Consider the following 17,071-nt stretch of genomic DNA (forward strand, 5'->3'; position numbering starts at 1 on the left):
AATGTCCAGGGAGGGAAGAGTTGATTTATTTCATTATTTTTTTAGAGTCCACATATAAGTGACATCATGCACTATTTGTCTTTGTCTTATTTCACTTAGCATAGTGTCCTCCAGTTTTATCCATGTTGACTTAAATGATAGGATTTTCTTCTTTTTTAAGGTTGAATAATATTCCATTGTATATATATATATATACACCATATTTCCTTTATCCATTAATCTACTATGGACACTTAGGTTGTTTCCATACCTTGGCTCTTTTGAATAATGCTACAATGAACATGGGAGTACAGATATCTCTTCTAATAATGGTGATGTTTCCTTTGGATATATACTCAGAAGTGGGAGTGAGGAAGAACTTATGACACAAATCGACCATGTGTAAAAGATGTTGTAGGAATGAAAAAGTCTGAACACCTAGGCAGAGTGTGGAGTATTTGGAAAGGTCATTGTTCAAGGTCATACATAGTTTAAAATTATGACATTTCAGTGAGCCTGTGTGCATGAAGGCTTGCTTATATTTGGGGATTTGAATATAGTGCAAAGAAGTGTTGCTAAATTTTCGATCAACATCAAAAACAGGGTGGAAATGTTTTTTCTTTTATTATGAAACTGCAGGAAAGGCAAGCCTAGAATTTTAGGCCCACTAGAATCTTCCCTGATGATAGTGCTAATTTAGGAGAAGAAGAAGGATCCAAGGCCATAGAACAATTCTGAAAGCAAAATAAGACTGCTGAGTCTTCACCCAGTGTATGAGATTAAGTTTTAATGGCATATGATGCAGTGGCCATGACACAGCCGGCAGAGCTCGTTGAGTTGTGGAAAATGGCTCTTGAAGCTACAGGAAATGAACAGTAGACATAGAAAAAGAACAAGGTAAGTTCCAAAGAGTGGAAGGACAAAATTAATCAAGAGAAAAGTCAAAAATAGAGAAGAAAAGCAGTAAACTTGACAAATAAAACCAAAAGCTTGTTCTTTAGAAAGACCAATAAAATAAGCAATATTTGGCAAATATGATAGTGATGGGACTAGCTATAAAACAGAGAGATTTGTTTTTTTAATTACAAAAGAATACCATGGTAGCTTTATACCAACACATTTGAAAATGTGGACAAAATGGCTGATTATTGATTAGTTATGTGCAGCCATTATTTACTCCTGTTTTGAGCAGAGAATACAAGTAGCTTTATGAAAATAGAAAATATAATCAAAGATATACACCTTAGAAAGACATCAGTTATTTTCCAATGTATTAAAAAATTAGAAGAGTCCTAATACAAAAATCAGATATGGAAAATTTACCCAAAAGTAACTAGAAGCACATTTCTTTTAAGATCTTAAGTTCTACCTCATATTAGCAAATAGATTCCAGCAACGTATTTTTAAAAAGTCATTATGATCAAGAGGGATTTATCACCATAAAGCAGATTTTTTCCTAATTGGGATTCGGGCAGATGAGCTATGGGACTTTTCAAATCTCCAAAAATAATGACAAGAATAGTGACAGAAAAATAGGAGGCTGCAAGCAAAAACATTCAGGAAATGAGGAGAAATGAATGAGATTTAATAGATGATTATGACAGCCAGGATAGTACAGTTTGTTGGCACATACTTCATACAAGCTGAGGCTTTGGTTTTTTGTTGTTTTGTTTTTGTCTTTTTTAATTAGGAGAAATGTCTTAGAAGCAGCACTGGTGGAGGGGGGGAAAGAATGACAATCTAGTCTCTAAGCTCTACAACAGAGAGTTGTCCGTCTCTGAGGAGACATTAAGGAAAGCTGTGTCATCAGGGGAAGTCAGTGTTTTGTGGTTTTTTTTGGCGGTACGCGGGCCTCTCACTGTTGTGACCTCTCCCGTTGCGGAGCACAGGCTCCGGACGCGCAGGCTCAGCGGCCACGGCTCACGGGCCCAGCCGCTCCGCGGCATGTGGGATCTTCCCGGATCAGGGCACGAACCCGTGTCCCCTTCATCGGCAGGCGGACTCTCAATCACTGCGCCACCAGGGAAGGCCGGAAATCAGTTTTTTATTCAAGTCAGAAGATAAAGGAAACATTAAAGGAAAATACTGAAGATTGGGAATTTTGATAATGACAGACTATATATTCTAAAGGATACACAGAAACTATTTGGGGAGTGAGGGATTGGAAAGAGACGGGAGATTAGATCAGATCAAGAGATGTAAGAGGTTATGGGGATAAAAATTAGTATTTAAATATCTTGAATGCTTGGACTTTTGGTAGTTACAGAGTAAAATGGAAATAAAAGCATGATGAGATTAATCCTGCTGGTCTTCTGGGGGAAGGTAAGTGGTGAAAACAGAGATATGGAGACACGCTGACTGCACTGGTGGGGAGTACTGGTTATACACCATACTGGTGGGCTTTCAAAATGCTAAATGGAGGTGGGGTCCTGGCTAGGGAAGGGGAAGTCTATATCGACTTGGACAACAGAATTTGGGGAGGTGGCGATTTATTAAATCCAAGAGAGTAAAATATATCAAAAACAGTGGAGGTCGGGAATCAGACAATGTGAAGAAGTTGGGGAGAGAGGAGGAATTGATTGGGGGTGGGCTGTCCTTGAGTCATTACCTGGTGGTGAGCACTCCTTAAAAGACAGAGCTGGGGAGTAGAGGTTTACCTAATGCAGCGCTGGAATTAGTTGAGGTAAAATATGTTTAGGAACATAGGAGTCTATCACTCACAAGTGTGGAAAAAAATTTCATCTCCCAGTAGAGACACTGCATTTTACACTTGCCATAAGGAAGATGAGTGTTGATGGGGGTCTGTATGATCATGGGCTGATGATCCATAACACATATAGTCATAAAGATAAATGGGTTCTAAGTGGATCTGGTGATAGATTCTATTTACACTTCTGGTACTTCTTATTAAAATGACTACAAACTCATTTCAGGGATATATGTTCTTTGCAATTAAAGATGAAAACCAGGCCCCTTAATGAGCCCGTATAGGGTAATACATTGTCTAGCATTAGCATCATGCTATTGCCACTTTTCAGGAAGCACTGTTCGCTACAGTCTTTTCGTAATTTTACAGATAATCATGAAGTGTAATGTAATCATGGGAAAGCATTTACAGGAAAACTTCATTTATTTGGCATGATTGGGAAATAAATGTTCCTACCTTATTATTTTAGGTAACTCAAACATCCCCCTGGAGAATCCAAAATTTAAAGAAAAAAATGTTTTCAATGAACTTCTTTTACAATTTGTTGTTTCTTTAAATACGGTAAAAGAACATAATTTAATCCTTTCTTGACTACTTAGACTAAGCAGGCTAGAGTCATATCTGAAAGCGAGGTAGCCAAGGTCAAGATATTTAACTTCTCTCAACTTTCCTTTTCTCTTCTATAAAGTCAATACCAATTTTATAGGGTCACTATGAGAATTTAATGAGATAATGCAAAGAGCTTAGCTCCATTTCTGTCACACAGAACACAATCAAGGGTACCTATGGTTATCAGTAGCCTCATCAGATCAGCACCTTAATTAGTAACATCAAAATCTGCCTCCACTCCAATCAAATGATGGCATCAGATCATATGACCCTCGACAAAATGACCCTAGGCTACTGAGGTTTTGAATTACAGTTCCGTGTTTTTCAGTATCTTCACTCTTTGCTGCAGTGTGTGCCTATACACAACTGCATTAATTTTTCTCTTCAACCACTGGATTTTCTGTTTCTAATATATTCTGGTATAACAAACTTGATACCTGAATTTACTAGGACTGTGTAAACGAAGTATAAAATTAATTTTGAATGAGAGCCAGAGGGCCTCTGTCATAAGCAAAGTCATGGATATTAGTGTATGAAATTGGTGACATCCACGTTGGTTACTGAGAAACATTTCTTGAATTCATCTCAACTTTTCAAATATCTGTCAGGCATCTGTTATATAAAGTCTAGATCACTGTCATAGCCTTTTATTTCATGATCAAATGCATTAGAGCACTTAATATGCTCAAGATGTGCTGCTGTACTAGGTATTAGGAATGCAAAAGTGATAAGCTAGGCCCTACTTTTAATTAGGGAGGCTGACCAGAATCTTCGCCATTGTAATATCTTAAGATTGGTACAGAGGATCAGGCTTAAGTTATTTTACCTAGACCTGAGTTTTCTAGGGGAAATGATATTTAACTTGGTTAAGTAAGAGACAGGCAAATAAATGAAGAGAAAGGCAGGGACATTGGAAGTGTAAAGGTCCAGAGGTAATAAAGAACTTGGAAAAGTTGATGACCTGAATAAAGCTCACTGTAGGCGAAACATAAAATGGAACCGGACGATAATACTGAGTTGTAATGCTGAGTATGTACATTAAGCAGGGACACGGATATGCAGACTGTGTAAACCATGGTAAAGATTTTGGGCTTTTTTCCAAGGATTATGAAGGGCTGTTTAAAGGTTTAATCTGTGAAGTGATATACTCAGGCTTATGCTGAGTATATCATGTTTCAAAGGTCATTTTATGTTAACCACAGATAATGGATGGAGTACAAGTCAAGGGATGGGGGACGGTGAGCATGCTGCCCAGTGGTCCGGGGGGGAGACTGCAGTGACCCACACTAGAGCGTGGGCGGTACAAATGGTAGGGATTTTCACGAGGGAGAAACGGTAGGACTTGAAGACCAATAGAATAAAGGGAGTGAAAGAGAGGTAGGTGTCAAGGCTGACTTTGTGTTGCCCAACTTCACAGATGGTGGTACAATTTACTGAACAAAGGAATACTGACAAGGGACCACACTTGAAAAAGAAGGTCGAGAACTGAGACTCAAAACTTGGCAAATTTGAGGTACCTTTGAAGTATATACTTATCCCCTGGGAAGGGACCAAAAGGTGCCCCAACTCTCCTCCTTCAAAGATTCATTACTGTGTGTATTCCAACCTCTTATGCTGTTCCATCAGTCAAAAGTCCTGATAGTATGTCCCAGCAAGGCCACTTCTAAATTTTTACCAAGAGGAAATGAAAGTATATCATCCACACAAAGACTTGTAGACAAATATTCCTAACAGATTTAGTTATAAAAGACAAGACTGGAAACAACCCAAATGCCCATCAGGGAGTGCAAAGTTAAATTGTGGTATATTCTTGTAATGGAATACTATTCAGCCATAAATAAGTGAATAAATGGAGTAAGCTATTGATATGTTCAACGACATGAATGAATCTCAAAATCATTATGCTGAGTAAAATAACCCAGACCAAGAAAAAAAAAAGCATAATGCCATTTTTATAAAATTCTAGAAAATGTAAACTAATATATAGTGATTAAAGCATAGAGAGAAGAAAGAATTGCAAAGCTGCACAAGAAAACACTGGGAATTATAACATATTTGGTATTTTGATTGGGATGATGGGTTTGTGGGTCTACGCATATATTAAAACTCACAGTATTTAGTATACTTTAAATATGAACAATGTATTGTGTGTAAATTGTACCTCAATAAAGTTATTAAAAAGTCAAACCCCTGATCACCTGCTTCCAACCAGGTGAGCTCTCATTCCCTGTTCTATGTCCATTCATAACAACCTGTTTGATAATTAGCAGCATACCTGTTTGCTCCTTCTCTCCCTGTGGATTTCCAGCTGGGCGCCAAAAGAGATTACGCCCCTTTTGTTCCATGTGTCTCTTACAAACCTAACACAGTGAATGAAAGGATGAAGCATTGGTAGTCTCACTCATGCTGGTAAATATCTGAGAATGAACACGTTTTCCTATCAAATCAGGTCCTACGAGGACAGGGCAATAGGGGATGGATCAATGGTGGATACTAGGAAAGGTGTCTGCTTACTGTGCTCTCATGTGCAAGTGAGGGACAGGAGGGTAAACAGGAGAGGGAGTGAGATAGTTAGGAAACAATGCTTTAACTTGAGACACATGTAGAAACCAGTAGAGAAAAATCTACGTGGAGGTGCAACACAATATAAAAACTATCCCATTTAATTTATGCTACCTATGAGACACCAAAGAACAATGCTTACATTTTAGGAATGGTGTTGGAAGTGCAAATCGAGAGGGAGATTTTGTACATATGTTAGAGGCAGCCGTCAGGGAACACCCATTCTGGAATGAAGCGACGTCACGTCACTTTGGGGTTTCACTGTCATTCAGCTTCACTCTGAGCTCACTGCCCTCAGGAAGCTAGCAGGTTAGACGCTTTAACTGAGAAGGAAAAGCTTTGAGTCCTGGGAGATATTCCTGTAGCTGAGAGTTTAATTTTAACTAAATGGAAACGGCTCATGAAATAAAAGCAAGATTGAGCCTTTATGGAACATTTTAGGATTGTACATGGCGGCAGTCCCAAGATGAAAAACCAGGGTCCAAAGGTAATCTTAAAAAGATGCCTGTAGGGTCACTTAAGGCATCTGAAATGACCTACCATGGAAAATAAAATCCTAATGGGCAAATCCTTGGGCTTTATCTATACATACAAATGGAAAGTTAAATAGTTATCTAACTGTTTTTAGATATTCAGTTTTATGCAAACGATGTTATTCTTAACGGCATTTTTCTAAGGCCCTCATGGCATACCATTTTAATTAAATTTTTATTTATTTAGCCACCGTGTTCACTGCCACGGAGCTGTAAATTATAATTTAAGATATAATTATTTCCTGATTTCAAGGATTAGCCTCTCCCTGCGCTACTTAAATAATACTTAAATAATATGATAGAAATTCTGTGATTCAACACTCAACTGAAAGATAAGAACAGTGTTTCAAGGGGGTTGGAAGAAGAGAGATCTATGTAAGCAATATGGAACAAGTAACTTTGCAAAGAAGAGATGGGCTTTGAGGCTACTCTTGAAGGATTCTTGAACTGGGGAAGTGATATAAGATAGAGAAGGGCATCCACATAGGAGAACAGGAGGAGTACAAGAGAGATACCACAGAAAGCTCTCAGGTTTCCCTCCTTGTTAAAAAAAAAAATCTTATGGTGTCTGAGTTTGTTCAAAGTCTAAGAAAAATATTGGCATAGCAGGGCTTCTCTATAATGGTGTAATGATCGAACCTGAAATAGAAACCACCTCAGGACAGAGGGAGGGTAAAAAGGCGTCAATTTCTCTTTGTCTCCCATCAACACCCACTGTAGACATAGTTCATAGATTAAAATCTTTTTTGACTGTGGACCTCAGATTGGACTGCCTGGGAATATGGTGTTCCACAGCACAGGCTAGTTTTATCTGTTTCTGGATTTATTTTTATGCTCGTTTTAAACTTCTGTAGTGAGAGATACTCTAGCAGGGTACTAAATATCAAAATGGAATTTGTCTTTACTAATGGCTTTAAAGTTAATCTGGGTTAGGGATTATAAAATTATAGATATTAGTATTTCCCTATTGTGTGATGAAAGCAACCCATGCTATACCATGCATTTAAGAAATGTCACCACACAAATCCCAAGATGGTCTTCCTCCACAATTCCAATGGCCAAATCCTTCAGGAACAGAATGCCATCCTCTTCTTAAATAATAATGTTAGATATAGTACTGTTTTTAGAGTTGCTTAAGGGTTTGTTTTCTTGGTTTTTTTTTTTTTTTTTTTTTTTTGCGGTACGCGGGCCTCTCACTGTCGTGGCCTCTCCCGTTGCGGAGCACAGGCTCCGGACGCACAGGCTCAGCAGCCATGGCTCACAGGCCCAGCCGCTCCACGGCATGTGGGATCTTCCCGGACCGGGGCACGAACCCGTGTCCCCTGCATCGGCAGGCAGACTCTCAACCACTGCGCCACCAGGGAAACCCTGTGGGTTTTTTTTGATGTTAACTATAACAGGCCAAGTAGGAGGCATAACCAATATGAGAGGCAGATCAACTTGCCTAGGGCCACAGATACCGCAAATAAAAGAGAATAATTTTAACATGTATTTAATATTTTACAGGTTCTAGGCAAGATTCTATGAACTTTCACATATGTTAAAATCACCATAACAACTGTGTGAAGAGAAGATTATTAGCCCAATTTTATGGATGAGGAGACCGAGGCTCATTAAGATTAAAAGCAACAGAACACAGGGCTTCCCTGGTGGCGCAGTGGTTGAGAGTCCGCCTGCCGATGCAGGGGACACGGGTTCGTGTCCCGGTTCGGGAGGGTGCCACGGAGCAGCTGGGCCCGTGGGCCATGGCCGCTGAGCCTGCGCTCCGCGGCAGGAGAGGCCACAACGGTGAGAGGCCCGCGTACCCAAAAAAAAAAAAAAAAAAAAAAAAAAAAAGCAACAGAACACAGATATAAACTCAGGTCATCTGACCCCAATCCCAATATTCTGTGTAATCATCATGATTAAAGTAACATGTATTAGGTACTTGCTCTATGCCATCTTCTCTGCTAAGTGTTTTATATAAATCATCTCGTTCCCAGCATAATGTCCCTAGAAAGGATTATCACTGGCTAACATTCACAGATTCAGAAACAGGTTGATCAAGGTCACACAGCTGATAAGTAACCCAGCTAGAACTTGAAATCTGAGTTTAGAACTAACACTCTTTATTAATATATTTTGCTGCCTCTTAAAGGATAGTGCAATCCTAAAAGTGAATTCAGTTACAGGTATTAGGACCTTATTCAGGCAATATCTATGTGATAAAGTGAGGGAGAAAATCCATTCTCTTGGGGAATCAGACAGCAAGCACACATTGAAATCTCATTAGAAATTAGTTACAGCAAATAACACGTTTAAATGTTTCAGTATATCATCCTCCTCCACAAAAAGGACACTTCCATTTTCGCTTAATATCCTATCCTTAATTAGCAATGACAAGAGCCTCAATTACGGATTGCTTTCTATATGTGCCTAAAGCCATGCTTAGCAATTTATATAAAATATCTCATTTAATCCTCACAACCAGACTATTAAGTCTATGATTTCTTCCTGTGAATCAAGGGAACAGTATACAAAGCTCAAAGAACTCCAACAGGTACTAACCTACCTAGTTAAGGGAAGCAGAGCAATTCTGGCCCACAAACACCTTGGAAGCTAATCATCTCTGCCTCTCACATGGAAGCCACAGTTGTGAGATTATTCAGCAGTCACCTGGTGAGATGTAATGCATTTTATCTGATACGACTGTGGGAAATGTGCTATAAAAATAAACCCAGTGTGCCTTGCTTGTTGTGCCGAAGAAACCTCCCTGGACAGTGTGAGTGGATAAAATATTGAAGAAATATTGCTGCCCATGATTAGAGTTAGAGGGATGGAAAAAAATGAAGCATAGATTTGAGAAGGGGATAAATAGCCACAGGCTTCCTTACTTTTGTCCAGAGAATGTGAGCAATTCAGCAAAGAGCTCCTAGCCTTCCTCTGTGTAAAACTATTGCTAGATGTTAACTTGCCACGGCTGCAGGACCCAGCACCTCCTGCATGTATACCCTGTCAATGGAATGTGCGCAAAGGTAATGAATGTCACTTCTGGGATGGAGTGATTAAGAGCAGAGCCTCTACACCCTTTTCTCCTCTGTCTTCCAACTACATTCCAAAGGCTTTGAGGCCCTAGGAAATAGAGTCAGGACATAGAAGAAGCCTGGGCTCCTAATTCACTTCATGGAGAAAAGATCTCAGCAAATAAAAAATATCATGTTGGATTATGTCCTTAAAAGCACAAACTCTATTAGATTGATTTCCATCTTAGGCAGGTGAATACTCAAATACATAATAAGACTAAATAAAATATTTTTCTCCTGATATTCTGTTCATAAGACTATAATGATACTTGTCCAACTGTACAATAATTATGTGTTAACCTCTATGACTCCCCTCAAGACTGGGAGACCCTCCAAGGTAATGATAATGACGTTTTCACCTTTCCAGCTCAGCACCTAGATCAATACCAGGTACAGTATCCACAGTAACAAATATTTTGTGAATATATGAATGATGTGTAAATAGATGAATACAAGGATGAATAAATGAGTGGAGAGACTGGAGTATACAGAAAATAAAACAATTATTTTCATAACAAGACCACACAAATTACTTTCCATTTGACTTTAGAATGCATTTTTGAACTTATATTTAAATGTGGGTGTGTCCAAATCAATTCAAAATCATTCAAATAATAGAATTAAGTCAAACCATGAGAGGTTAAAAAAAAGAAAAGAAAAAAGCTTGTCTCTTTTGTTCTTCATCCTCAGTTTCTCTCCCTAAACCTTTCTGGCTTAGGCAAAGCACCAACCTAACTTGAATTGTCCTTCAAAGTGTGTTACCTTCCTGCTGAGTGTCTTAAGTAAAAGATAAAGAATAAATATGTTCTCAGCTCCTGTGAGGCTGCAGGTTTAGTCTAGGTAAAGAAAGGGTAAAATAGAGAAGTTTGCCATTTTTTATATTACTTTCAAAGTTCTTCAAGGCTGTTTTAAGTCGCGTACCTGAATCAGAGGGTACCAAGCAGTCTGCTTAGGCATACAGTTCGGAATCTAACGTTTGTAAGTGGGACATGAGATAATGATCCCCTCAACCCTTGGGGCTGCCTGGTACAGCCTGGGTTACCCAGAACCCTGGAACTATTCACATTCAGCCACAAATAGCCTCTCTAGGGTCTCCCAGGAAGGTTACCCGAGAGAGAGACAGAGTCAGACAAAAGGTCAAAAGTGGTCTCGGATGGCAGACACAGTGAGAAACGCCACACCCATGGGTCCATCAAAGTTCTCTCGCCATTCAACCAGCGGGCATCAACTTGTGCAACAGCCAGCGGCGAGTATGCCAGTGCTCATGGTGAACAAGAGATTGCTAGGATTGCTACAAGAACTAATGATCCAGAGCAAAGATACAGCAGGTCAGGGGCGGGAGTCCCAGGAGACCTTGTCAGCGTGGGTTTAGGTGGTTACCCGCCCATCTCTGTCTTCATGTAAAGATGATATGACCACCTAGTGGATGTGAAGGCTCTACCACAGTCTGTGCCTTCTACCATCATTATTGGGACATACCTTATAAAAGCAACCACCAACTTGGAACGAAATCAGTCTCATACACATCATCAGATGATACTGCAATGAGTTTTTGTGTGCCAAAGAAAGAAGAAACTAGATTCTTTGAAAAACACTGGCTTGAAAATTTTAGATCGTAAAAATGATTAAAATTTTCTTGTCTAATGTGACGATCAAAAAGAGAGAGATGTTATTAAAACATTGATTAGAATTACAGTCACAACTTCAAGAATAAGACCTGGTAAACAAAACAAAACAAACAAAAAAACCCAAAAACACTTATGTTTGGGGAAGCAACTACAAGTTTCTCAGTAAAAATCCTGAAAAGCACTACTTGAAAATTATGTAAATTAAGTATTTGATATCTTTCCCAATACTTTATACTTTATTATGGCTTGTTATTTTAAATTATTTATATTAGTTGTTTTGCTTTATCATTGTTTAATATAAAGGCTATACAATTTTTACCAAGCTCCATTTAGATCCCCTCTAGTTTATTCTAGTATAGCATACAAGTATCATTTAATAAGTGTGCCATGAAGTGAAAACAGTAAGCAGTAGTACCTAACTATATAAGCAGCATATTCACAACTAGACAATGTGTTCTAGAGTCGAAGGGGGCAGAACCCAGAAGATACCCTTAGCCTACTGATTAGGTAAATATTCAATTTAAGATGATATATTCCCTAGACCACACAAAAAATAGATACCAGTGTAATAATAAGATTTGAGGTCTGTAATTTTATCTAGCAATGTAGCCCTTAAGGCAGCAATCGCTGGTGTTTCATGAATTAACTGCCTACCGTGGAGCTTTTCAACATAGAATACAAATTAATCCCACACACCTTACTATTATAAAATTTACTTACATTTTTCATGACACATGCAGAATCTAAAGATTTATAAATATGGAGTAGATAATGCTTTCCATTTCAATTTGGCATCAAGCTATCGCTCTGAGCCCAAAATAACAATGCAGACAACGCCGGTTTAAAAAAAATCCCAGATTTACTTAATTTTGGCTGTTTGTTCCTTTGCCTAAGTGTTTGGTTTTTTCTTTGTTTTTAATCTTACTCTATAAAGCCAAGCCAAAGTTCTTTATTCGAAGAATCAGATTTTTTGACTGATGGTGAAGCAGATGGATCACAAAATTAGGAGGTGGGACAACTGGATATTTCTGATTACAACTCTTTTACAGATTTGTTTGCTTGAGTGTGGTTTTTTGCTTCTTGTTTGAGCTAGAGTTTCCTCATCACTAGAATGAAGGTTTTCATTAAATATTTCTGAGTGTTCTTTTGAGCATCATGTGAATTTGTCATCCTGTCTAACTTGTTGCAGAAAAAATTTAAATGTATATAATCTTAGAAGTATTTATACTAGTTATAAATTCAAACAAAGTAGGGATTTTAAACGCTGAATTATCCTGATTTTATGCCATGCTGCCACTAATAAACCAACAGCAAGTTCCCTGATAGTGATTCTCTATTATGGGATATTGATATATTTTGGGATTTGGAGGTTGGATTGACCTCCCCCTGTTTACAAGACACAACTTTCTGATTTGCCACCTGCTATGTCTCCTATTCATCTTTTTGTAAGACTTTGTAAACATTAAGCAAAACCCTCATGGTACAGAATTTCCCACAAGTGGCCCACATTTGAACAGTAGGATTCAACTGAGACTTGAAGATGGGCCACACGCAGCACACCCTGCTGACATGTTCCTCTACCCACGTCCCTCCTTTTCTCACTGCCTGGTAATTGAAGTGTATTTTTGTCAGTGGTGTCAAAGCCTGTCTCCTAGGCTGTCTTATTATTTTTAAATCCCCGACAAGTCCACCACAGTGATCCAGCTCCTTGCACTTTATAGGTGCTCAAGATGTACTGGCCAAGCCAACACGTCTCTCTCAGTTTCTCTAGACTTGCAGGTCCTTAACTGCAGACCCTAGGGTGACTGGGAGACACAGCAGCTGGCCTGGAAGAAACTGTGCATAAACCACAGATTTTTACTTATGCAGCTTTGTGCATTAATTCTGGATAAGCACATGATAGAATGTCATATGTCTGAATTTTATTTTTCAGGTGTAGTGATGGTGGGAAAGAGGCTGGTAATAGCTATTGTAGACCACACTGCATTACAAAAAATCTGATAAATCCAAGCAATTCAATTCAAAATGGTCAATTAAGGGAAAAATGCAGTCATTTAACTTGATAATTCTACATGATACATTAAGTCTCTCACAGACTCCACCACAATGAAAGCGAAAAGAGTTGAACGAAGGTAGAGGAAGATTTTCTTTAAGGTCCACTACTTGATTTCTTTTAGCTCCTAAATATGTGGGAAGCAGTAAAGCATGGTGGCTCAGGCCATGGTACTCACCTGGTCTTGGAGTTGGGCAGTGTAATTTGTGCACTGGCTGAACAGATGGATAACTGATCATAGGCAAATTCTTAACTTTTCTCTTCCTCAGTGTCTTCATCTGTAAAATGGGGATATTATTGGTACTTACTTCTTAAGAGCTTTGTGAGGATTAACTACACTAATCCATGGACAAGAGACATGTTGTCTAAATAACAGGTGCCCAATAAGTTACAGTGATTGTGTTGTTGTTGATAATGCCCATGACAACAATGATGGCATGTGTCTATTTTTATCATTATAGTGTGATTACACGTCATATATGTTGTATCTCCTTGTTCTGAGATTAACATAGCCTCTTTTAGAAACCACCAAAAGGCTCAACAGTATTGGTGAGAAACATCTGTGAGCAACAAACATTCAGACACAAACATTCAATTAAGACGACCGCTTCCAGAAGCAGTCTCTGAAGCATGTCTGATCTAGAAGGGATGCCCCCATGCACTTCCTGCTGGGAGAGAATCTTCTATTGTCGCCAGTCAGGATCATTCCCTGTTGGTTTAAATTAACCTGAAAGATCCTCAGCAGTTTAGGTATGTTTAGCTCAACATCGCAGATTGTTTATACCTGTGATGCAGGCACGTCAAAACAACAACCACTGAGCCACTAGCTTAGGGTTTCCAGCTGAAGCTACGGCGGTTCTTTTCTGTAAGCACAGGAAATCAGCCAAGCTCAGTTTGCTTAAGACATTCAGGTAAACCGTTTGCTTTGTCAGAGCACTCTCTCCCAGGAACGACCAAGATATTCTGAATCATTTACTTCTTTCCCATTTGCCATTCTTTTCATGAGGTGGATTCCCCAATCGTAAACACAAAGAAAGTGTTGAATCAGAAGCAGCCAGAAGTGATTGGTGATAACTGGGATTTAATGGCTCAATCTCAAATCTAGTTTCAGTTGTGTTTCACCAGAAAATTTTCAGATTCTTGCTATGAGAGTTTGGCAGAAGACAATAAAAATCATGATTTCCTCACTTTTTTCTGATGTTTTGCTATGGCACTAAATAATATGTTCAGTATTCCCCTGGAAATATATAAAGCACATTACGTGGTGTGTTCATCATTTGCCTCTGACTAAAATGTCCAAATGACTGAGAATTAATGAAAATCATTATGGATAGGAGCAAAGGATGTGTACCAACATGTTCACTAAAGCATTGTCTACAATTGTGAAAATGAAAACATATATTATAAACTGTATAACAATAGGCATGAAGTATTTACTACTACATGGACTACTATGAAACCATTAAAATAATGATGTAGAAACAAAAAAATGTGAAAAACGGGTTTTAAAATAAAACAATAACACACTAATATTAGATTATTTAGTTATTATTCTGGGTCCAACCAGAAGAAAAACAAACAGTAATTTGAGCATGGAAAGTGTAATGAAAAAACTATTAATTATGAAAGAGGATTAGAGTAAGGAAGGAATGGCCAGCGACAAGTAAAGAGAACGCCAAAACACACAGTTAGCAGAAATAAGGAGAGCCGCTAACCCTCTAGTTGAAAAGAAGACCTCCTCCTCCCTGCCCACAGGACTGAGGTCCAGACCCGGTTGAAAAGAGCATGACTGTGGCTCACTGGATGGTAAAGAAGCTGCTGTGGTGTCTCATGGTGGAACTTTCTGGAAATATGCCCTCTGTAAGTTGCTGGAAATCCACATTCTAGGGTTCCAGTAAAACTATGCACGGGGAGATTTCTCACCTGAGGCGCTACTCCAGAACTGCTTGATAGAAGATGCTGATGGAAGCTGTCGTCCACTGCTCTCTCTACGCACTGCTGAAGCCGACTACCGGAGAAGTTGTGAGCCCCGGGAGCAGGGCTGAGGACGCCCTCGGAGCTGCAGGAGTGAGTGGGTGCTGAAGACGCCACCAAGAGCCCTCCCAGCAAGCACCGGGGCATCACGAAGCAACACCTTCCTCAGGTGCCATCAATTAGGAAAGCCTAACATCACACGAGGTGGCCAAAGAAAAACTATTTAAAGGACCCATAGCACTTTCCACAGAGCAAGTAACAAAAGAGTGAATTTCGAGCTGAGAGGCGGTAACCAATGTTACCTCAAGAAAAATTAAATTTAAACGGAGTTGTTTTTTTTGTTTTTTGTTTTTTTTGGCGGTACACGGGCCTCTCACTGTTGTGGCCTCTCCCGTTGCGGAGCACAGGCTCTGGACGCGCAGGCTCAGCGGCCATGGCTCACGGGCCCAGCCACTCCGCGGCCTGTGGGATCTTCTCGGACCGGGGCACGAATCCGCGTCCCCTGCATCGGCAGGCAGACTCTCAACCACTGCGCCACCAGGGAAGCCCTAAAAAGGAGTTTTTATCACATAATCAGTGAAATGCAAATTCAAGCAATAAGATGCCATTTTTGACTAAAAAACAAACTGACACAAAGAGTATATAATATTAAAACGTTAACAATGGCTCTCTTTGGGTGGGAAATTACCAGTGAATTTCTCATTTTTCTTGGAGCATTGCCATATTCCTACAATATAAATGTACATAGATTTCCAATGCACAAAAATAAAATACAATTATCAACTCAGCTACCCAAAAATCTTAATATTCACTCAATAACTTTTACTCTGTATTTAATTACAGCATAAAATGTAAGAACAAATGCAATATGGATGCTGCATATTAAAGGGACTCGATCAGTCGTACTCATTTTGTGGAATCAAGGAAAGGACCATTCAAGCGTTTCCATGAGTTTCTCTTCCATTCTACCTAAAACTCCCTCTTGCTGGAGGAATTCTGTCCATCAAATTCTAGTTATCCAAATCAACACATTTAATATATCTTACAGGGGTATCAGTGCTTTGTGTGTGTGTATGGGGAGGGGTGTTGGGTACAGGTGAAATAAGTTTAGGAAATGATCAATGTACCAAAGGTGAACAGGTTTACATATTATTGTTTCTACCTGTACATACCACACAGGTTTGTACAGAACTGCAATAGTGTTTGGATCTAGCTAGAGCCTGGATATGATTCTGCTTTACCAACCCAACAAGGAACTTCTTCTATGCACATGACTGAATCAAGGTGAATGAACATGTTTGGGGGAAGTTTTAAAGGCCTACACAAAGCACTACAGCTCTGTCAAGTGATGTAATATAATTATAAAAGTTCTTTAAAAAAAATTTACTGTTGCCTTTCAGTCTACCTTCCTGTATTTTACTACACTCTACCTTATTTTAAACGTGATTTAAGGAAATGTTTTGCTCCATACTTTCTTAGTCTATCCCTCCCTTTCTTCCTCTCTGCCTTATAAAAGAATATATAATCGAGCCAAAAAAAACCCCCTCCAGCTTATTTGTAAAAAAAAGCTTCAACTAGCAACCTAAGTGTCCAGCGACGGATGAATGGATAAAGATGTGGCACATATATGCAATGGAATATTACTCAGCCATAAAAAGAAATGAAATTGCGTTATTTGTAGTGAGGTGGATGGACCTAGAGTCTGTCATACAGAGTGAAGTAAGTCAGAAAGAGAAAAACAAATACTGTATGCTAACACATATATATGGAATCTAAAAAAAAAAAAAAAGGCTCTGAAGAACCTAGGGGCAGGACAGGAATAAAGACGCAGATGTAGAGAATGGACTTGAGGACACGGGGAGGGGGAAGGGTAAGCTGGGACGTAGTGAGAGAGTGGCATGGACATATATACACTACCAAATGTAAAACAGATAGCTAGTGGGAAGCAGCTGCATAGCACAGGG

At 39.1% G+C, this 17,071-nt stretch overlaps 2 protein-coding genes across 2 annotated transcripts in view; both read right to left on the bottom strand.

Moving 5' to 3' along the window:
* LOC149743958 (uncharacterized) overlaps window positions 1-17,071 on the bottom strand; it is a 167,444-nt gene that overhangs the window by 79,096 nt on the left and 71,277 nt on the right. Inside the window, exons 5-6 of the mRNA XM_089905974.1 lie at window positions 15,057-15,655; window positions 13,312-13,411 (exon numbers count right to left, since the gene is read on the bottom strand). Coding sequence (XP_089762100.1) covers window positions 15,532-15,655 — 124 coding nt within the window. The 3' untranslated portion in view covers window positions 13,312-13,411; window positions 15,057-15,531. The remainder of the gene's footprint in view (window positions 1-13,311; window positions 13,412-15,056; window positions 15,656-17,071) is intronic.
* LOC149743961 (uncharacterized) overlaps window positions 1-17,071 on the bottom strand; it is a 120,033-nt gene that overhangs the window by 29,730 nt on the left and 73,232 nt on the right. The window lies entirely within an intron of this gene.

The sequence above is a fragment of the Delphinapterus leucas genome, unplaced genomic scaffold (assembly GCF_059928025.1).
Source record: "Delphinapterus leucas isolate spDelLeu-1000000601 "Yukka" unplaced genomic scaffold, BTC_Dleu_Yukka2 spDelLeu_asBTCV2_sq40, whole genome shotgun sequence".
In the NCBI taxonomy this organism is placed as follows: domain Eukaryota; kingdom Metazoa; phylum Chordata; class Mammalia; order Artiodactyla; family Monodontidae; genus Delphinapterus; species Delphinapterus leucas.